This window comes from Lissotriton helveticus, chromosome 6 (assembly GCF_964261635.1).
Source record: "Lissotriton helveticus chromosome 6, aLisHel1.1, whole genome shotgun sequence".
NCBI lineage: Eukaryota > Metazoa > Chordata > Amphibia > Caudata > Salamandridae > Lissotriton > Lissotriton helveticus.
In genome coordinates, this window is record NC_136067.1 from 997,374,194 (window position 1) to 997,394,318 (window position 20,125).

The following is a 20,125-nucleotide window of genomic DNA, read 5'->3' on the forward strand; positions in this document are numbered from 1 at the left end:
TTGGGCAGGAAAGATGGCTTAGTACGCAATACAACCTTGTCCGGATGGACAGAAAGGAAGGGAGGAGTACAAGAAAGAGCCTGGAGCTCACTCACTCTCCTGGCAGAGGTGATGGCAACCAGGAAAGCGGTCTTCAGAGTAAGAAGGCGGAGAGGACAGTTGTGAAGTGGCTCAAAGGGAGCGCACATCAGAAATGTAAGAACAAGGTTCAAGTCCCACTGAGGCATCACAAACGGAACAGGAGGAAACGTGTGTGTGATGCCCTTCAGAAAGCGATTTACAATAGGGTACTTGAACAAGGAAGGTTGATCAGGCAGCCTTAGAAAGGCTGAAAGGGCAGAAAGGTAGCCCTTGATAGTGCCCAGAGCAGAGTCCTGCCGGGCAAGAGAAAGAAGGAAGAGAAGAACCTCAGAAAGAGGGGCAGAAAGTGGATCCACAGCCTTTGCTGTGCACCATGCCACAAATCTGTTCCACCTGCAGGCGTATACCGACTTAGTGGAGGGACGCCTGGCTGCCAGAATGACGTTACAGACTTCAGGAGGCAAGTCAAATGGCCTCAACTGTCGCCGCTCAATCTCCAAGCATGGAGGTGGAGACTGGACAGGTTCGGTGGAGGATCGTCCCCTGGTGCTGCGACAGAAGGTCCTCCCGAAGAGGCAGACGAACCGGGGGATCGACTGACATACTGAGTAGCTCTGGATACCAGTACCTTCGTGCCCAGTCCGGAGCCACAAGGATGACTTGGGCCCGGTCGCGCTTGATCTTCTTCAGCACTCTGGGCAGAAGTGGTATAGGCAGAAAGGCGTACAACAGACCGCAACTCCACTCGTGACGAAAAGCATCTCTGAGCGAGTGCCGCCTTGGAAATGCCAACGCGCAGAACTGATGACATTGCGCGTTCTCTTCGGTGGCGAATAGATCTAACCAAGGCTCTCCCCATCGCTGAAAGAGGCCTTGCGCCACGTCCGAGTTCAGACGCCATTCGTGATCCATCATGCACCTACGGCTGAGCTCGTCCACCCTGGCGTTCAGAGAACCTGCCAGGTGATGAGTCACCAGGGTCACGCCCTGGCGTTCCAGCCACTGCCAGAGGGGCAGAGCCCCCTGGCAAAGGGTCCATGACCCCACCCCGCCCTGTTTGTTGCAGTACCACATGGCGGTGGTGTTGTCCGTGAACACCTGCACTACACTCCCCCGGACAGAGGGGAGGAATGCCTTCAGTGCTAGACGAATCGCCCGCAACTCCAAAAGGTTGATGTGGAGCCGGGCCTCCGCCGGAGACCAGAGGCCTCTGATCTCCGCCTCTCCCATGTGGCCCCCCCAGCCCTGGAGGGACGCGTCCGTCACAACTACGTGCTCCGGTTGGGGTAGGGAGAGGGATCCGCCGCTGACCCAATCGCGGTCCGTGAGCCACCACTGCAGCTGTCTCGCGGTGCCCTCCGAGATCAGGACGTGGTCGGACAGGTTGCCCTGATGCTGGGCCCACTGAAACCTCAGGTCCCACTGCAGAGCCCGCATCCGCCACCTGGCGTGATGCACCAGTAGGATGCAGGAGGCCATCAGCCCCAGAAGCCGCAGCGTCAACCTGACCGAGACCCGGGATAAGGGCTGAAAGAGTGGAATCAGAGCCTGAATATCCCGGACCCGCTATTCGGGAGGATAGACCCGAAACCGCGCCGAGTCGAGAACCGCTCCGATGAAAAGGAGCTTCTGAGAGGGACACAGGTGTGACTTCAGCACGTTGATGGAGAACCCCAGCTGGTGCAAGAGGTCTGCCGTCGTCTGGAGGTGGCTGACTATTGTTTGGGGCGAGCCCGCCTTCAACAACCAGTCGTCGAGGTGGGGGAAGACTGAAACCCCCAACCTGCGCAGATGAGCTGCGGCCACCACCATCACTTTCGTGAACACCCGTGGTGCGCTGGTAAGGCCGAAGGGGAGCACGGTAAACTGAAAGTGCTCGTGGCCTACCGTGAACCGTAGGTAACGCCGGTGGGCCGGCAGGACGGGGAAGTGAAAATAAGCGTCCTGCAGATCCAACGCTACCATCCAGTCTCCTGGGTCTAGGGCAGCCAAAACCTGAGCCAGAGTCAGCATTTTGAACTTCTCCTTCCGGAGGAAGCCGGTGACGTTCCGTAGGTCCAATATAGGGCGTAGGCCCCCCTTCTTGGGTACCAGAAAGTAGTGGGAGTAGCAACCACACCCTACTTCTGGCCCAGGATCGCGCTCGATGGCCCCCTTGGCCAAGAGGGCCGTAACTTCCTCCTGCAGAAGTCGCAAATGATCCCCCGATACGCGGTGGAATTGCGGTGGCATGGCTGGAGGGGACGTCTCGAAGGGGAGGGAGTAGCCCCTTCGGACGATCTGCAGCACCCACCTGTCCGAAGTGACAGTGCGCCAGTGAGAGTGGTGATGGCGAATCCTGCCTCCCACTGGTGTCACATGGGCCGAAAAGCACGGACTAGGAGGGTTTTGAGGCAGATGCTGCGGGGGAAGGTGTGGACTGACCTCACCGTTGTCCCCGACCGCCGCCACAGCGGTTTCCACGGCCGCCACCGCGTTGGGTATTTCCCCAGCGGAGCGTGGCTGGCGGCACGTGTGGGTACACCCCTTCCGTGGCCACGAAAGGAGTGAAAGGCAGCCGATTGCTGGCGCGTGGCCGAGAGGCTCAAGGACTTAGCCGTAGCCCTGGAGTCCTTAAAGCGCTCAAGTGCATGGTCTGCCTTGTCGCCAAAAAGGCGACGGCCATCAAACGGCATGTCCATCAGTGTGTTTTGGACATCGGCCGAAAAGTTGGCGGACCTCAACCAGGCGTGGCGTCTGACCGCCACCGTCGTTGCCATCGCTTTACCTAGTGAGTCGGTGGTATCCAGCCCACACCGGATAGAAAATCTGGCTGCATCCCGGCCCTCCACAAGGGCTTGGCGGAGTTTGGCCCGTACCTCCAACGGACACTCTGGCAGCACTTCCGCAACCGTATCCCACAGAGAGTGGGTGTAGCGGCCCAAGAGGCAAGCGGTGTTGGAAGACCGCAGTCCCAGACTAAGGGAGGAGAAGATCTTTTTACCGTACTGCTCGTACCTCTTGGATTCCCTGTCCGGCGGAGCCGACGGGAATGCGGTCTGGGAATTGGATGCCTGGATGACCAGGCTCTCGGGGGTGGAGTGGGTGGACAGGAAACATGGGTCGCCCGGGGCCGGGCGGTGGCGTCTGGCCACGTTCCTATCTACGGGCGAACCGGTAGCGGGCCTGGACCAAGTGCCCAAAAGAACGTCGGATAAGGCCTCATTAAAGGGCAGCAGAGGCTCGGCCGAGCTTGACTGCGGTTTAAGGACCTCAGTGAGGAGGTTAGTCCTCACGGCCGCGACGGGGAGCTCAAGGCCCAAGGCCTTGGCTGCCCTCATCAGCACCACACTGTAGGTTTATTTTATTTATTTTATTTTATATGCTTATAAAGCGCCAGACTAGACCCCCGAAGGGGTATCTCCGCGCTATAACTGCAGGTGGAAAGAGAGTAAAAGAAAGTGTCCAGGGATGGGAAGACAATTAATTCCTGGGAAACAAATGGGTTTTTAGGTTTTTTCTAAACGCCATGTGATTAGTGATTGACCTCAGTCCGAGCGGCAATGAGTTCCATAAGATAGGTCCGGTGTGGGCCAGTGCACGGCCACCTTGTCTGGTTTTCTTAATTCTAGGTGTTTTGAGTAGTAGCTGGTCGCTGGAACGCAAGGAGCGTCCTGGGATGTAGGGCTGAAAGATGTCTATGAAATACTTAGGTTGCCCCCGCCTCCGACGCCACGGTAGGAGGCGAGACAAAACCAGTGTCCGGTGAGGTGTCCAGACCACTGGCATCCCCAAGTCCACCTGTCCAGTCCTAATGAGACTGACACTCTCTGGTCAGAGGGTCCTCAGACCCCTCCCAACACTCCTCATCACCCATCTCCTGATAATCAGGGTTGTCAATGGATGGGTCCGGCTCATAGAAGTTAAACTCCCCAAGCGGCGTAGAATGCGGCGTCCAGCGGCGCCGCTCCGGCGCGGAGCCGGGTCGAGGGAGGCATCGGGGACGGCGCCGCCCGAGTACGGCGCCGGAGGTGACACCTGACGGACCGACGCCGGGGAGGGGGGTCGTAAGGTCCACCGGCGACGACCCAGATCCCGAAGGGGATCCAGTGGGTTCCTGCAACGCCGGGCCCGAAGGCTGGTCGGGACCACGGGGCCCTGCGGTGCCGGGCCAGAAGGTGCCGGCGCGCCGGGGCCGAAGAACCCGACGGTGTCGGGGCCGAAGCCCCCGACCCGCTAGGGGCCCCAGACGGGTCCACTGGGCCCAGAGGCGCCGCGGAGCCCGTCGGAGGAGAAAGGGAACTCATGGCCATGAGGAAGCGCTCGATCTCCTCCTGCGTCGCGTCTCGCCCAGGGACCGGAAGGTGTGGAGCTGGACGCGGCGCCAGCGACTCCGACGGAGCCGCGTGGGCGGTGTCACCCGAACCCCCGGCCGCATCGCGCGAGCGTCGGGGGGAGTCAGAAGAGCGATGACGCCTCTTCGACTTCTTGTGTTTCTTACCTGACGACGACTTCGACCCAGAGGAGTGATGCCGACTCTCGGAGCTCCGACCCCGCGACCTGTCCCTCGACCTCCCTTGGGACCGGGACCTCTCGCGGCGCAGGGCCGACTGCCGGAGTTCGAGTCGCTTGCGGGAGCCTGGCTTTCGAAGATAGGGCCTGGCAGTCGGGGCAGGCCTTGTCGTCGTGGTCGACGTCTAGACAGAGTAGACACCGGCGGTGAAGATCCGTGACCGACATCGTGCGGTCGCAATCCTCGCAGTGCTTTAATCCAGGCATCCCTATGGCACCGATCTATCAAAAAGATGATCAAAATGATCCAAAAAGTTAGTCAAAAAGTGACTAAAAGTACTGCTTTTTCCAGATCTGCGCTTGCTGGCGCGGAAAAAAGAAGAACTGACGTCAGCACGCGGAGGCGGCGTCTAAGTACTCCGACGATGTCATCACGGCGCCCACGATGCCGACGACGGACGCGGAGCCGCAGACGACGCCTACCGACGCGCAAGGGTACTGCTACGCAAAAATTTCCCGGATCCAGTCTGACGCCTGGGGATATTCTATGGTAAGGAATCTATCACTAACATGTCTCTTTCAGATAAGACAGCTTTTTGAGTTAAATGTCGAGCTGGACAGCCGTGCATTGGGTCAAATGTGGATGCCAAAGGAATGATTGCATAAGATTCAAATCCCACTGAACAACAATGAGTGGGAGGAAACAAGCAAAGTCATTCCGAAAATGTGCCAGTAGTGGTTGGTCAGGGATACACATGGTAGCAGATAGGGCAGCCAAATAACTCTTTATAGTATTTACTGCTAGGACTTACTAGGCAAGACACAGTGCAAAGTGCATAACACTGGAAACGATGACTGAAATGGGTTCAAACCTCCCAACTGACACCACTGAACAAACTTCTTTTAACACCAAACATATATCAATATTGTAGCAAGGTTCCTGGCAGCCGAGAGAACGTCCACATCCTCGGGAAACAAGTGGAACCACTCAATCTTTTGGGGATTAGAAAGAAAGATCTGGCTATCCTGCTGCGAGAGCAGGTTCATCCTATCTGGGAAGGGACGGCTGAGTGCTGTATTCCCCCAGATTAGCATATCAAATCCTCCCTGCCCAGTCAGGGGAAACCAGGTTTAGCTGTGCTCGATCCTCCCCCACATTCTTCAGGACACTCAACAGAAGTTGAATCAGGGAAAGGCATATAGCAGATCCTCCATTACCAGTAGAATCAGAATGAAACAGTCGACTTGTACAAGTAATATATTTTTGTGTGGCTCTTGTTTGATACTACTATGCTCTGACATTCACAATTTGAAAACAAATGTCCTTTGATACTCATGTAAAACAATACAGTCATATCATTTAATTCATTATGATGCCTTGCTTTTGTGTTGAATGAATGTTATTTAACAACTGCTGCCAAAAATGTAATTGACTACAACTTATAATAATAGATCAAGTGATGTTCTTGGTGCTAATTTCTTTTTACGTGATGACCCATATTCTTGGGGTTGTATTGCTCTGCACTGTTGTTGGTCTGATCCACTGAACACATACTATCATTTTGGGGACTAAAATATGGGATCGGCACCACCTGTGCCAATCGTGCTGGTTGCCTCAGTGACAGGCCCAAGGCTTTGGTGATGAAGAATATTACATGCGGCATGCAAAAAATAAGCGAAAAGAGGCACTTCTGATGGAGGCAGGCAGTGATGCAGGGGTTCTTGGACAATCCACTGAGACAGAGTAGAGTGAAAATGGTGTCTGTTACAAAATTATGTAATGCAGCGGGGAACTGCAGAGAGGTTATGAGGGAGTGATGAGCCAGACCCAGGGAAGGGAGTGATGAGCCCGACCCAGGGGAGGAAGCTCTACCCAAGACCTCCTGGATGGAGCGGGATGGGGCTGACTGCCTTTGTTACAAGGCAGTCTTGAAGGGAGCAGTATGCCACCTCAACTTTGAGGCAAATACATGAATAGAAGAAATTTGCTCCTACATAATTAAGGCGGTCTTGTAATCATTGAAGAATGAATCACTTGTTTCAAAAATCCAAAGTCTCGAGAATATTGTACAAGAGACCCTCAAACCACACTTTCACAGTGACAGTATATGTTTTTTCTCCGATAGAGTGGTAAAGTGGCTAGTGTCATCATTGGATCGTACTCACTTGAGGGTTCGGTACTCCAAGTGATTAACCAACCACCACCAGGAGGGAGTATGACAATAACATAGTGCAAATACATCAAACAGAATATAGTATAGACGAAGAGTGGCCTCAACTGGGTTCGAAAAGTGCCAACCTTTCCATTAAAATTGCGATTTTATAAATATTTATTTGTGAATTAAATAAATATTTTCTCATTTGAGTATTTAAGCGTTTAAGACATAGTTAAGCATTTGCTGAACAATTGTTTCTGTATTTTTTGTGCATTGCTTTGTGGTTCAAATACCTGAAAATGCTTATACGGGGTCACCGCCTTCCAATAATGATTAAGTGGGGGTTCCGGTAATGATTAAGTGGGGGTCCACAGAAGTTAAAAGGTTAAGCAGCACTGGTATAGTGTGTCGGTACATTACTGTTTAGTGTTGTGTGTCTGCTTTCAATAGAATGGTGTGTGTTTGCATGTTGCCATGAGGAGTGGTAATGTCTACTGTGGTTGCAATTGGAGTTTGACATGTACACGTGGTACATGAGCAAATGTTCTGCAATACGTTTCACTCAAGATGAGTGGTCCTGTGTTTGTGGTGTTGCACCTTGTAGGGTGGAATACTTTTAAGTTTCTAAGTTGAACTTATTGAATGTTGGCCCTAGTGCTACTGCAATGCACCCAGATTTGTAGTACACCCTTGTGGGTGGAGAACTGTATATTCGGTTATGTTGCATCTTTGATAGGTGTCCTTTTATTTTGTTGTTCATTTGTGGCCTACTGCTAGACTGTGTTTCATTCTTTTGCCTGATATATCAGCTTGTGGGCAGCTTGTGGGCAGAGACCACTAGAGTATGCACAAACCTTATTGTGGACTTCTTGGTATTACAGCATTTGAGAGTCATACATTGTTGATCCTTGAATGTGAAAAAATGAGTTTTCCAAATTACTAGACTTCTGAATGTTTTGAAGTATTAAAATATTTGGTAAGTTAGTGTTTGACTGGAATTAGGTTGTTCTTTCCACTTTGGTGTTAGCACTTCATGTTGTTTTTTTAATATCTAGTTATGTGGTTTGATTGACATCTGTCTGAACATGAATGTCATCTTATCATGTGCATTAGAGACACCCCCTTGAGGGTGAAGAAGTGCTGTGAATATATCAGAACTCGGTTCCTACGCCATATTAATCATTTGTGATGTGTAAGCATCTGATGTTATGTTCAGTTCATAGTTTTCTTTCCTGTAATGCACAGGGGAAGGTTGATGTTTGTGTAGATCATCGAGTCCAGTGTGGTGTTCTGTAGGCAGTGTGCAGTGCTACATACTTTTTATAATGTATCTTAAGGAGTTGTGTTCTGTATGATGACAACCAGGCCTTCGTATGCTGTACTGTGATCTATTGTTTGCCACTGAACAATCCTTACCTTGTTGTGCAATGTAAGCTTCAGTAATATATAACTCATCAGTCTGCATACAAAACATCTGCATGTGTGTTTTGTCTTCGTGGGCTTGTTCTGTATTTGTAACTTATTTTTCCTCCCTGTTGCAGATTTTAGGTCTTGTCTAGGCAGCACTTGCATTTAACAGGCCTAGCGCTACTGGTTGGCTAGTTGGCCAGCCTTTCTGAATTCCCTTATTCTGGTTCGTTATTACCGTCCATTTGTCCCGCTTTTGTGTGCTTTGTTCCCTCCCAGGGGACATCACCAATTGTTTTTTTTGGTTGGCTATCTCTGGCCATCCGTTGCCTCCTTGTTCGCATCCTCTCGCTCCCGTCATTACTGTCGTCCTTTTTGCGGCATGCCTCACCCCCTGCATGACACTGCATTGACTTTAGTGGCAATGGGGGTACAATACGCTTTAGCTTTAAACATCTGAAGTTAAAGCATAGTGTGCCACCATTACCACAAAAGTCAATAAATACAAAAACTAAGGCGGGCGGACGCCACATTTCTTTCTATTTATTTACTTTTATAGTAATGGTGGCACGCCGCGTTTTAGCTGTAAACATCTAAAGCTAAAGCATAGTGTGCCGTGATTGCTACAATAGTAAATAAACAGAAAAAAAGGCAGCTGCACAACTTCTTTTTAGGTCTCGCCTGGCGTTGCAGTGCGAAAGCGCTGTCGCCAGCGAGACTTATTGTCAGTGTGATGCCTCCCAAGGGAGACAGACCGGGGCACGCGCCGATTTGGGTGTGTGGACGCGCTTTGCAGACGCGCTTACATATACCAGTAACGGCGCACACACACACAGCCAGCCCCCCCCTGCACACACACACGCACGCGCGCACACACACACACTCATTTAGGGAACATGTCGGCAACTGAAGATTTATAACTCGAGAAAGAAAGAGTACGTGGCACAAATGACATTTATCTAGATATTACATTCTATTCCATCTCAGGAGGTAGGTAAACGCGCGGCTAGAGTACTTATTAGGTAAGCAGTCTCTATAACTTTATAAACAGAAAGACAGAAGCATTAGACAGTCACTTGCAGGCACCGTACAAGTGCAGGCTTAGCTAGTGCGTGTCCCCCCCAGCCGCTGCCCCTCCCCAGGGGCGGTGGCCTCCACTGGCCCGGATACGCGCCTTACCTCTGGAAGACGTTCCACAGGAAGCTCTGGTCAGCGGCTGCGGGCTGGGGTCGATACTGCTACAGGTAGGCCATGCTTTAACTATATGAGCGCTCATCCAGGTCCGGGCACTGCTGTGAAAGCTACTGGGGTGTCCCGCCCAACCAGTGACTCATTTCTGCTCCGTCCGCAGCCTGGGCTCGCTGTCTCACTTCCGGGTACCGCCTGCTTTACAGATACTGTACTTCTTGGCTGCAGAGCCGACAGCGTTAGGTCCAGGAGCGCCAAGCAGAGGCCTACTCTGGGACTTTCGACTATCATTCGTCATCATTTGACCGAAAAACATGAACTTTTGAGAGACCTCATGCCTGCCAACAGACCACCGCACATCATTAGTTGTTCGCCAGTTGTGCTTGCCGATCTCTGGCACTGCTTTAATATGGCCGCCGTAATACCAGTGTTATGGTAAAGTTACGAACATGCTGAGTCCTTCTTCTGATTTCTTATTTACACCATTGGATGGTTCTTCATAAATGACGCAAGTTCTACGTAATGGAGCAGTCTTCGGAAATCCCCGGTCTCTCAAAAGCAATACCCAAACCCTGATTCATCTGTCTCAACCCAAAAAGATACAAGGTTACAGCGTGTTGCATCACTGATATTGCACAGACCATCGGACTAAAGCAATTTGTTCTCATACCAAACTCCCCCACATCTAAAATTAACTGCAAAGGTTTCAATACAAGTGGAGTGTTACAGCCCATATGGTTTTGGTATTAAGTAACGTAAGGAATGGAAAGCCGCAACCCGTGTAACAAATTACATGTAAAAATAATTGGCGTTCTCTATTTCGGAAACCTATCTGTAAAGAGCTTCATTCATAATTACGTCCATGTTTCTATTTCTATGTAACTACAAGGCAGGTAAGGTCTCGTTGGTCGCTCACACGCTCGACTGCGCGTGCCCAGAAGTTCGAGTGCGGGACCCGGGGGAATCCACCACGATGCTTGGAATCAACCTGCTGTAGGAGAACGGCAGAAGTTTTGTTGGGAAGAGGTTACGTTATTAAACAGGTACTCCATTCTGTATGTTAAGCCTATGACTGAGTGTCTGTTCTCTGTGATTTCTAAGCCTTCTCGCGAGCGGAGATCCCGTAATATTGCATTAGCAAAAACTAGGCGAATAAAGCAAGTCAGTGGGAGGTCGCCCTTTTTAGGTCTCGCCTGGATTTAAGTTTTCTTGTGCTGCCACCCTTGGGTGTAGCACAGAGGCGCTCTAGGACGAGGCTCATCCATGGGGGTTCTCACAACACACAGACGTAGGTACTTCCTGCCTCCGGCTGGTTTCTCCTCCCACCTCACCTCTTCCTTCGGCAGAAGCAGGAACCAGGGGCTGGGCCGGGCTTCTCTGCAGGCTACAGCGCCTCTCCTTCTGTTAGGCTCCGTGGAGCAGACAGGCCCGACCCGGAGCTGTGAGCACTAACTGCCAAGGAGCCCTTGCACCCCGAGAAATATACCTGCGCATCTGGGCACCAAGGAGCCCCTGTACCCCGAAAGTTACACCTTTGCAAGAAGTCCCTGTAACATACAGACAGGTACGCCGTTGCCAGGAAGAACAGGTAAGGCTCGCCTGTGTAAGGATTTGTGCTTATTTTAAGTCCTAAAAACGGTTACTTTACTGTTTCTTAAACTACAACACTTTAAACAGGAAGGCAGCTATGTACCGTACAGCGAGGTTATGCTTTGTGGCGCTATATAAACGCACTGATAAAGTAATTACCATCCGGATCATATCTACTTACTTTCTGTAACTGATCTCGGTATACTATCAGCGTGTGGTCTCAGAGCTGGAATAGAATGGGGGTGCTGCAGGTACACTGGCGCGCTGTATAGAATTGAATGGCGGGTAGGGTAAGTTTGGAAGGAGGTGCATTGGAAAAGCAGCCTGTTGTCTCAGAGCTGCAGGTGCACTAGGGGAGCTGTATGTGGTGGAATGGCAGGGGTGGTGAAGTTAGGAAGGAGGTGCCTCAAGAGCAGCACGTTTTCTCAGAGCTGCAGGTACACTGGGGGAGCTCAATCTGATTGGATGGCGGGGTGGGGTAAGTTTGGAAGAAGGTGCATTGGAGGAGGAGCTGTGTGGGGGCCAATTTGCAGGTAGACTGGGGAAGCTGTATGTGATGGAATGGCGGGGCTGGTGTAAGTTAGGAAGGAGGTGCATTGGAGAAGCAGCGTGTGGTCTCAGAGCTTCAGGTAGACTGGGGGAATTGTATTTCATCTAGATGGAATGGAGGGCGTGGTGTAAGTTAGGAGTGAGGTGCATTGGAAGAGCAGCGTATGGGTTCACAGCTGCAGGTACACTTGGAAGCTGTATATAATGGAACGGCAGGGGTGTACGTTACGGAAGGAGGTGCATTAGAAGAACAGTGTGTGGTGTCAGAGCTGGAATCAAATGGGGGGCTGCAGTCCAGGATTGAGATGCACTGGGAGAGCTGTGTGTGGGTCTTTGTGGCATGGCAGGAATGGCGCAGATCAGGATTCAGTCACACTGGCAGAGCTGTAAATTAGCCTCACAAGTACAATAGCAAGGCTCATGATTGAGGGGCACTGGCAGAGCATGCAGTGGGTCTTAAGCACTAGGATAGTATGGTATTCTTGTTTCATTACTGGAATTGTAGGAGTGTTGCAACAGTGGACTCAGGTGCTCGTTCCAGTACAAAAATAATAGGGTACGGTCAAGGCGCATTGGCGGAGCTCTACGTGTCTCTCTCCTGCAATGGTATTGAGCTACTGGCATTGTAAATAACAAACCTTTCATCTATGTGTTGGTTTTGAAAACAGATAAATAAAAGGCATTGCCATTTGCAATGCCTTTTACAATGCCATTTACAATGGCAGTAGCTTAAAAGTTGGCAAATGCAAGACCTATTGCATTGCAAATGCTTGCTGGGTTCGTTAGTAATTCTTATCGTACCTGCCACTTTATCACTAGCAAAAGTTATAACATTTGATTTGATGTTTGCACTGGCATTGTCATTATATTGACATTTCCTTTACAGGTGGCACATTGTTCTTCCAAAGGATAATAGGTATGACATATTTGTACAATGTACCAATTTGCAATAAGGTCATGTATATGCAATGTCATGCATTGGAATCGTTGGGGCTGTGATTCAAGGCAGTTGAAGTTTTGAGTTGGGGCCATCTGGTTGAGAATGCCAGGCTGATAGGACGCGTCCTAACATATTAAAAATAGAAGTTGTTCCTGTTGACCACAATCTGCCATAATGCTTCATGATGCCTGTCTCTACCCAAGATGTGACAACACTAACAACAATGATTAAAGTAATTAACGGTGATGTCAATAAAAACATTTACTTAAAGGAGTTTTTATGCTAACTAAACCATAAAATAAGAGCAACATAAAGCACATAACATGATGAAAGTGGTGTGATAAGTCTAGCTCTGGTATCTGGTGAAGTTTACAATCCAGACCATGTTGTTTTTTATCCTTCACCAGAAGCCCACAATAGCAATATTGGGCTAAAGTACATTGCGCACTGTTTTCTGTTATAAAACTAGATATATGTTACTGAACTGGAGATAGCATCTCTGAACTTTTGGTTAATTTGGTTCGTCTACAAGAAAGCATATTTTTGTTTTACTAATCACTCTTTATCCTATTTGACCAATCAGGGCAAAACGTCTCGAATAAAATACAATTCTTTTTCTGGTGGATTCAGGGAAGTTTTGTGAAAACTGATTAAGCGGAAGGGAAGTTATACGATGGGTTTCCGTTTTTACTCGTACCGTAGCATTTTGGCCATGCCATCTTAAAAAGAAAGATAGATTAATACCAAGCTAGCCAAACACAGAGGCCACCACCTTCCGTATGCCTTGGATTCTGAACTTGTACTCGGAACGGATTCTCACTGGCTGTGAGGAGCTGATCATTTTGCTTTAGTTGAACAAAGTTTGCAGGCATCCAATCATAGAAAATATACCTCTGGGGGCTGTGTAAAAGTAGAGTTCGCACACCACACCTTCAGTAGTGGGCTAGGGCAATAGACATGTGGATGGAAGCACTTTTTATTTAGACAACATTTATAAATTGGATGAGGCAGATGTAAAGACTGCGTAGATTACTATTATTGTGGACCTTTAGCTCCAGCACACTCAGCATTAGTCACAGGGGGTTGCCTTAGCTATACATCCAGTACTTCAGTCCTCTGAGCCTACTAAACATAATCTTTAGCTGTGCCGAAGCTCTGGGCTAAGTGCTCGGCCCTCCCATACCATGTGCCCTGTACGCCTGCCCACAAAACATAACACTAGGCGGCGCTCAGCAGCTTCCTATGTAGTGTGTTTTCCCAAAAAGTATGCCCAGTACTGTGTCCATGTCCTGCACCCAATCATCTTACCGAGTATTTGGTTCGCCTTTTGGGTAGTCTGGCACTGCCAGATGGACCAGATTGCAAAGTGTCCAGTCTTTCCACCCTAGTGACGGCTGGGCATGGTGTGTAGCATTGGCACATATGTTGGCCTTCAGTCAAACTCTGCAAGCATTCTCACTCCCCCAGTAATGAATGGGCATAGTCTTTATTATTCTCTATATGAATTCAATAGAAAATGCAACTTTGGGGGAAAACCCATTGGAGTATGCTTCTCTTTCACCAGTCTGCACAAATCTTCCCCAGATAAATCTAATTGGATGGTAAGAGCAAAAAAGGTTGAGCACTATCGAATGATGCAATACAAACACAAGAATTACAATTACCTTGATACCCGCTGGAGGTAAACACCTGTGACAATGTCTGCAAAGCTTTTCCTATTTTCTGATATTCCTTCGGTAATGCTGAAAAACAAAATAACAGTCCTCAATGCAAAAAGGAATAGTGTTCCTAAAGACATATTATTCGTAACAAGAGTTGGCTTGTACCACTATGATCTGCTTTCCCCTTTTGAATAAGAGACGGAATTGCAGAATACATTTTTTATCAAGTTTTACCAACGTTGAAGCACATGATAAACATATTTTAACATTGAAACACTAATTACAATCAAGTGTTGTAATACCAAAATGACTGACTTAATTGCTCTCATTTACTGATTAACTGATTCATTCAAACACATAATTGATAGGTTAGTAATTCACAAACTCAGTCACTAACACACTCTCGTAGTAACTCAATACCTGGCTCAAATACACTATTTAATAATTAATTCACACACATACACACACAAACAGCTGCATGCTCACACACACAATGTTGTGCAAGTCACTACATCATTGTCAATGACACTTGTCTCTGGCTTCCAGGCACATACAGCAAGTGTGGAAGTGCCTTGTTTGGTGAGCAGCTCTCCTTTCCAGTACTGAGCAATTGAAAAATCAGTTGCAAGGACAAATAAATCTAATTATTAGGAATTTAGTCCGCAAACGGACAAGGCATAGCATTTGCAGCACCTTTCTTCAAAACAACTTAAATGTTCTGGTTTAAAGCCACATACACATATGTACAGTTCATGTAGGGCTTTGTTCTTTTTGTAACAGTTTGTAGGCCACTCCTCCTGGGCATCTCTTGCTTCTTTCGGGTGCCCTGGGATTGGAGACACTCCATTGGTAGCCTCAGTCTGGGGAGTAGCCCTCCACATGTCCTATCTGGTCGAAGTACCTGTAGTCATTTGGGTGCAGTTACTCTATCCAGAGGAGCTGCTTACTGCCCTCAACATGTAAATTAGGTCTAGAGACTTTGGGCAGGAATAGGCTCCTTCATGTTTACTTTTTGTGTGTATTTGGAAATGTCATCATTATTATATGTACCAGTTTTGCAATATTTATTCTGAACATAGGACTGTGTGTACAGTCCCACTTCAGTTGCACTATCATCATTAGAGTTACACTTGGATGATCTAAAAAAGTATGTATGTTTATGAACGCAAACAGTATAGTTTTCGAAGGTAGTGGCCATTGGTTACTTTATTGTGTTGCATTACTGTTTTACTGTTATTTGTGCGATTTGCCGTTTGATACCCATTTCCACTTTAAATATAGTTACATATGTTGAGATATTAATAAAATGTATGCTTTATTTACATCAACTTCCAACCCTCTTCTCATGACAATCCCATATTTGTTGCAACTGTTATAATCGTGTTGTGCCGAACCCAGATTCACTTAATTTAAGGTTAGTCTAGACTGTTGGTCAAAGTCTACTTTGATAGTTAATAATTCTTGGGGAGGGGCAACTTTCCGTCGCAGATCAACACCAGCACTTACCATTGATACTGTTTGGATGTCCCTGGGACTACAAGGGCAAGAAAATAAATGTAAAAGTGCATTTATAAATTGTTATTGTCCCACAACGGCCACAAGACATTAAGGCAGCTACGAAATGGAATTTTGATAGTATAGAATATGACCAGAACGTCCCTACTTGCTTCTTTATATATATATATATATATATCCTGCTCAAGTTAACAGATAATTGCAGCCCTGGAAATTCGATCTGTTCTTCTGAATGATGATGCTTTAAGGCCTTGTGTTGGGGCACAACCCACACACCAATCGTTTTTGTTCTGCTCAGCAGGTAGGCCGAGGGTGTGGGAACCCATTAGCTATGTATGTAGGATAATAGTAAGATACTGTACAATAAACAAAAATACCCTTGGCAGAGCTCTCTGAAACCTTATTACTGGTGAAATATTTAAAATAGGTGACATGCTTCATCATGGGGCACTCCTCACCCATGTCGGTAGTAGTGACTTAAATAGAATCAACCTTAAATGTAGTTACGGGAGTTCTTGCGGTGAAAATAAATGTGCTACCATTAAGCCCCCACTTTAATAAATTAAGGATTGATAGGGACCAAATGAAAGATTAAACCTGCCTAATGGTCAATCACCAACTTTTATTGTGATTGCCAATTAAGTGGCCTAAAAACAAAGTGATGGGTATTGGTTCAAACCAAACAGAAGTTTGATGTTTCAGTATCTATATACATTCCATAATGATTCAGGGGGTTAAGGGGGATGGGGGTGTCTTCTGGATCAATGACCCTTTGAACATCGTCTAAGTTGACTTTGGCCTCGTAATGTGCGATTTGTGGTTAGTGGTCAAAGAAAAATGCTGGAGTTTCGAAATAAGAAGTAGAACAGCGGGCAAACCAGTTCTTCTTGAATTAGTTAATGAAGAACACTCCTCCTAAAGTTAAAATTACCAATTTTTTAAATAATTATACAAAAACATTGAAATATAGATTTCTTTATCCGGTAACAGGGGAGCACTCGAACCATAAAGTTAACCAGTACACAAGTGGGTCAAAGCTTTTATGCACTTATTTGTTTATTGAATCACAATTTGAGAAACTAATGCCTATATGAGGCAGCGTTGAAAAGTAAAAGTATCACACTGACACTTGACCAGAGAACAGAAATGTCAAGAGTGCTAACATTTTGTGTCAGAGAAAAAGGGTCAGGAACTTAAAAAGAAAGCAGCTGTCGAGCATGTATTAAGTCAGAGAGGTTGCAGGGTCCTGAATGCCTAATGAAGGGTTAGGAAAAATAATAAGCTAAATGTTAATAAGGAAGCTATCCGTGTAAAATCAAAGCTACACAAAGTAGATGGATTCACTTACTTTGGATGCAGCTTCACTATGTGGTTCCACTATACTCAGCCTAGAAAGACCCATGTTGAATCAGGACTGGAGTGGCATACTGGCATACTCAAAGGAAGTCTAAGCAAACAGTAATACTCCAGGGAAATGAGGGAAGTGTTCTGTGGTGATGTGACACATGAACACTATGTGCATGTCATCGCGAAGGAAGTGAAGGTTCACCCTGTGCAATTAGTCTATAGCCATATGAAGTAGTTTGAAGTTTATTACTTTAGCACAGTTACTTAAAACCATTACTACAAGAGACAACATTAACACATTTATCCTATTAAAAAGACGAAGCTAAAAAACAGCTCTCCAGGCTTAATGACCATTACACATGTAAAGGAAACAGTCTTATAGTTGCCAACATAAACATATTACTGTGCTAGACCTAAAATAAAAGATACATTATGACAGAGGATACTAAACCAGGGGACAGAAAAAGTCTGTGATGAGTTTTTGAGGGGGAGGGGGTGGGAACACAGGGTCCAAAGAAGGTAAAAAAAGATTGTCCAAAAGTCTCACAAATTTTCCAGACCTTGCAAGTACTTGAATGTCTGTGGACGTGAAGCACAGGCCCGATGCCTCCCAGCATGTCTTGATGCCCCATTTTAAATACAGAGGTTTTAAGAGAGATCTTCTAGGGGCAGCCAGGGCGGGGCAGCAGCACAAGAGATGCAGCCATGATTCAGAGTGGTAATTGCACAGTCTACAAGCCCCCCCCTCACTTGTTGGGGCCTATCTGTTAAAAGCTGTCGAACGCAGGCCTAGAAGTCGCATAAACATTATGTTCTTCCGTGCCGCGGCGTTTACATTTTCCTGGAGATAAGATTGCGGTTTCCCAGGGAGGTACGAGGTGTTCAAGGGAAGCAAAATGGTAGATTTTTTTACAGCCTGAAGGTCCATACGATGGGAGATTAGTTTAACCTGCTTATTGATAAGTTGTTTCCAGGCTGAGTATGGAATGGTGTCTGAAAGGAGAGATAAGTTGTCAATCTCTAGCACTGTTATGGCCTTTGTAATCTGAGTGTTCCAGAGGTTACCAGGACTATAAAGAGTTTTTTTTAGCAGGGATTTTAAGGTATTGTCTCCTGCTTTTAATGTCCTTATAAAATATTTCAGAATGTCTGCCTCACAATAGATTGTCTTTGTAAGCCCAGCTCCAAGCGTAGTCTTGCCCGCTGGATGAAACTTGGGAGATGGAAGATTTTTTTAAAGGTGGAAATTTGAGCGAGGTCAAGGCTGACAGAGCATGCGCCGGGGAAAGCCTGATGCCCGTAAGTTAGGGCAGGAAGTAGAGTGGCTTTGGTCACCTTCAGAATGGATTCTGCAGAGGGGCTGCTCAGGGACAGGTTCAATTGTGTCAGGGAGTATGCAATTGCTCCTGCTCTCTTTTTCAAGGCGAATAGATGAGCAGCTGGTCTAGACGTCTCGTTGAACCAGATTCCCAGGTAATTATATTTTGAGGTTGTGTTAATCCTGGCAGGCCCAATGTTCCACTTTAAACTTTTCTTATTCTTGCATCCGCCGAATATCAATACCTTGGTCTTTCCCTGGTTAATTTTAAGGGCGTTAACGGTATTGTATGTGTGGAGCATGCTTAAGGCTCTTTGAAGACCCGATTTTGCTTGGTCCATTATTACAATGTCATCAGCGTATTGTAATATGTGCAGAGTCCTTTTTGCAGGGCCCAATTTTGGCGGAAGAAGATTACTAATCTCCAGGAATGTTCCAAGGTCAGCTGTATACAGGTTGAACAAGAGAGGGGCAAGAACACAGCCTTGCTTTAGCCCGTCTTCAATAGCGATTTTTGAAGAGACTGTCTTTGGGCCAGTTTTAATTCGCACCCACGTGTTCTTGTGCAGGGAGATGAGTGCTCCTAGAAGGCTCTGCGGAATCCCCCACTTGTTCAGCTTCCTCCATAGGATGTTACGGGACACTTTATCAAAAGCCGCACTGTAGTCTATAAAGCAGCAGTAAAGTGGGAGATGGTTTTTTTGTGCTGCTTGTTGACTCAGAATGGCTAGAGTTGTAATATTGTCAATTGTGGAGGCCGATGCCCTAAACCCTGTTTGGTAATAGGGTATGATGTTATTTTCTGCAACCCATTTTTCAAGTGACCTTAAAAGACACCGGGCGTATGCCTTTGCCTCAAGATCTAGTAGGGCAATAAGTCGATAGTTGGCCGGTAGGGTGGGGCCTCCTTTCTTAAATATGGGGCACAGAGTCGAGCCTAACCATGAGTCCGGTAGCTGACATGACTTAAACACGTTGTTATATAGGGGAGTCAAACATTCCGCCCACTCTTCCAGGGCACATTTGAATACCCCAGCAGGGAGGCCGTTGGACCCTGGGGCGCCGTCGTTCTTCATGACTCGCAGGTATTTGGAGACCTCCACTACAGTGGTCAGCTCATGAGTTTCTATTTGGATGGAATCAACACGGTCTCTTAATTCAATCACCACGGGGTCCGAGGCGTCACTGCGATATAGCTGAGTCACGTGCAGGGCCCAATCTTCTTCACGAACCGCGTTTCCTCTCATCTTGTTCGTGGAACTGAGCTTGTTCATATAACTCCAAAACTGGGACTGATTGTTGCCCTTTAGCAAGGCAAATATTTTTAGCCACTCATTCTGATCCTTTAGTCTCTTGGCCTCCCATGAAAATTTCATGAAGACCTTTCGCAATGAGGTTACATTATTGGCAGTGTGTAGTTCCGATCAATTTATGCCGGTGGACAGCCCTCCTAAGGGTCTTTCTTTGGGAGGCAAATACTGGATCATAGGTTTGCTTCGAGTGTAGCCCCGGAGATCTATGGTAACCCACAGGGCCTGCTAGGAGATTTTGTAATTTAACAATGGCGTTGTCCCACCGATGATGTAGATCTGTGGGAGCATTGTTCCTGAAATTAGGAATTTCGCCCTTAAGCCAGGTTCCCTCCTTGACAGAACCCGATGAATCCCATTTGATTCTTCTAGCCAGGGTGTGGAGTTCGAGCCGCGTTGAGTGCCCCACTTCTGTTGTTTCAACGGCGACTGGCATTTGCAAGTGCATTGTTACCGTTAGGGGTTTGTGGTCGCTCTCTGAGCGATAGGGAATTTCCATCCTAGCCAGTTTATATCCCAAAAGCGGTGTTAGTAAAATATAGTCTATAGTTGAGATATTCCTAAACGTTGGC

The 20,125-nt window shown here is 47.5% G+C and overlaps 1 protein-coding gene across 2 annotated transcripts in view; it reads right to left on the bottom strand.

The window, feature by feature from the left end:
* SNX9 (sorting nexin 9) overlaps positions 1-20,125 on the bottom strand; it is an 884,063-nt gene that overhangs the window by 221,053 nt on the left and 642,885 nt on the right. For both annotated transcript variants that reach the window (XM_078648636.1, XM_078648635.1), the window contains one exon: positions 14,067-14,144. In XM_078648636.1, coding sequence (XP_078504762.1) covers positions 14,067-14,144 — 78 coding nt within the window. The remainder of the gene's footprint in view (positions 1-14,066; positions 14,145-20,125) is intronic.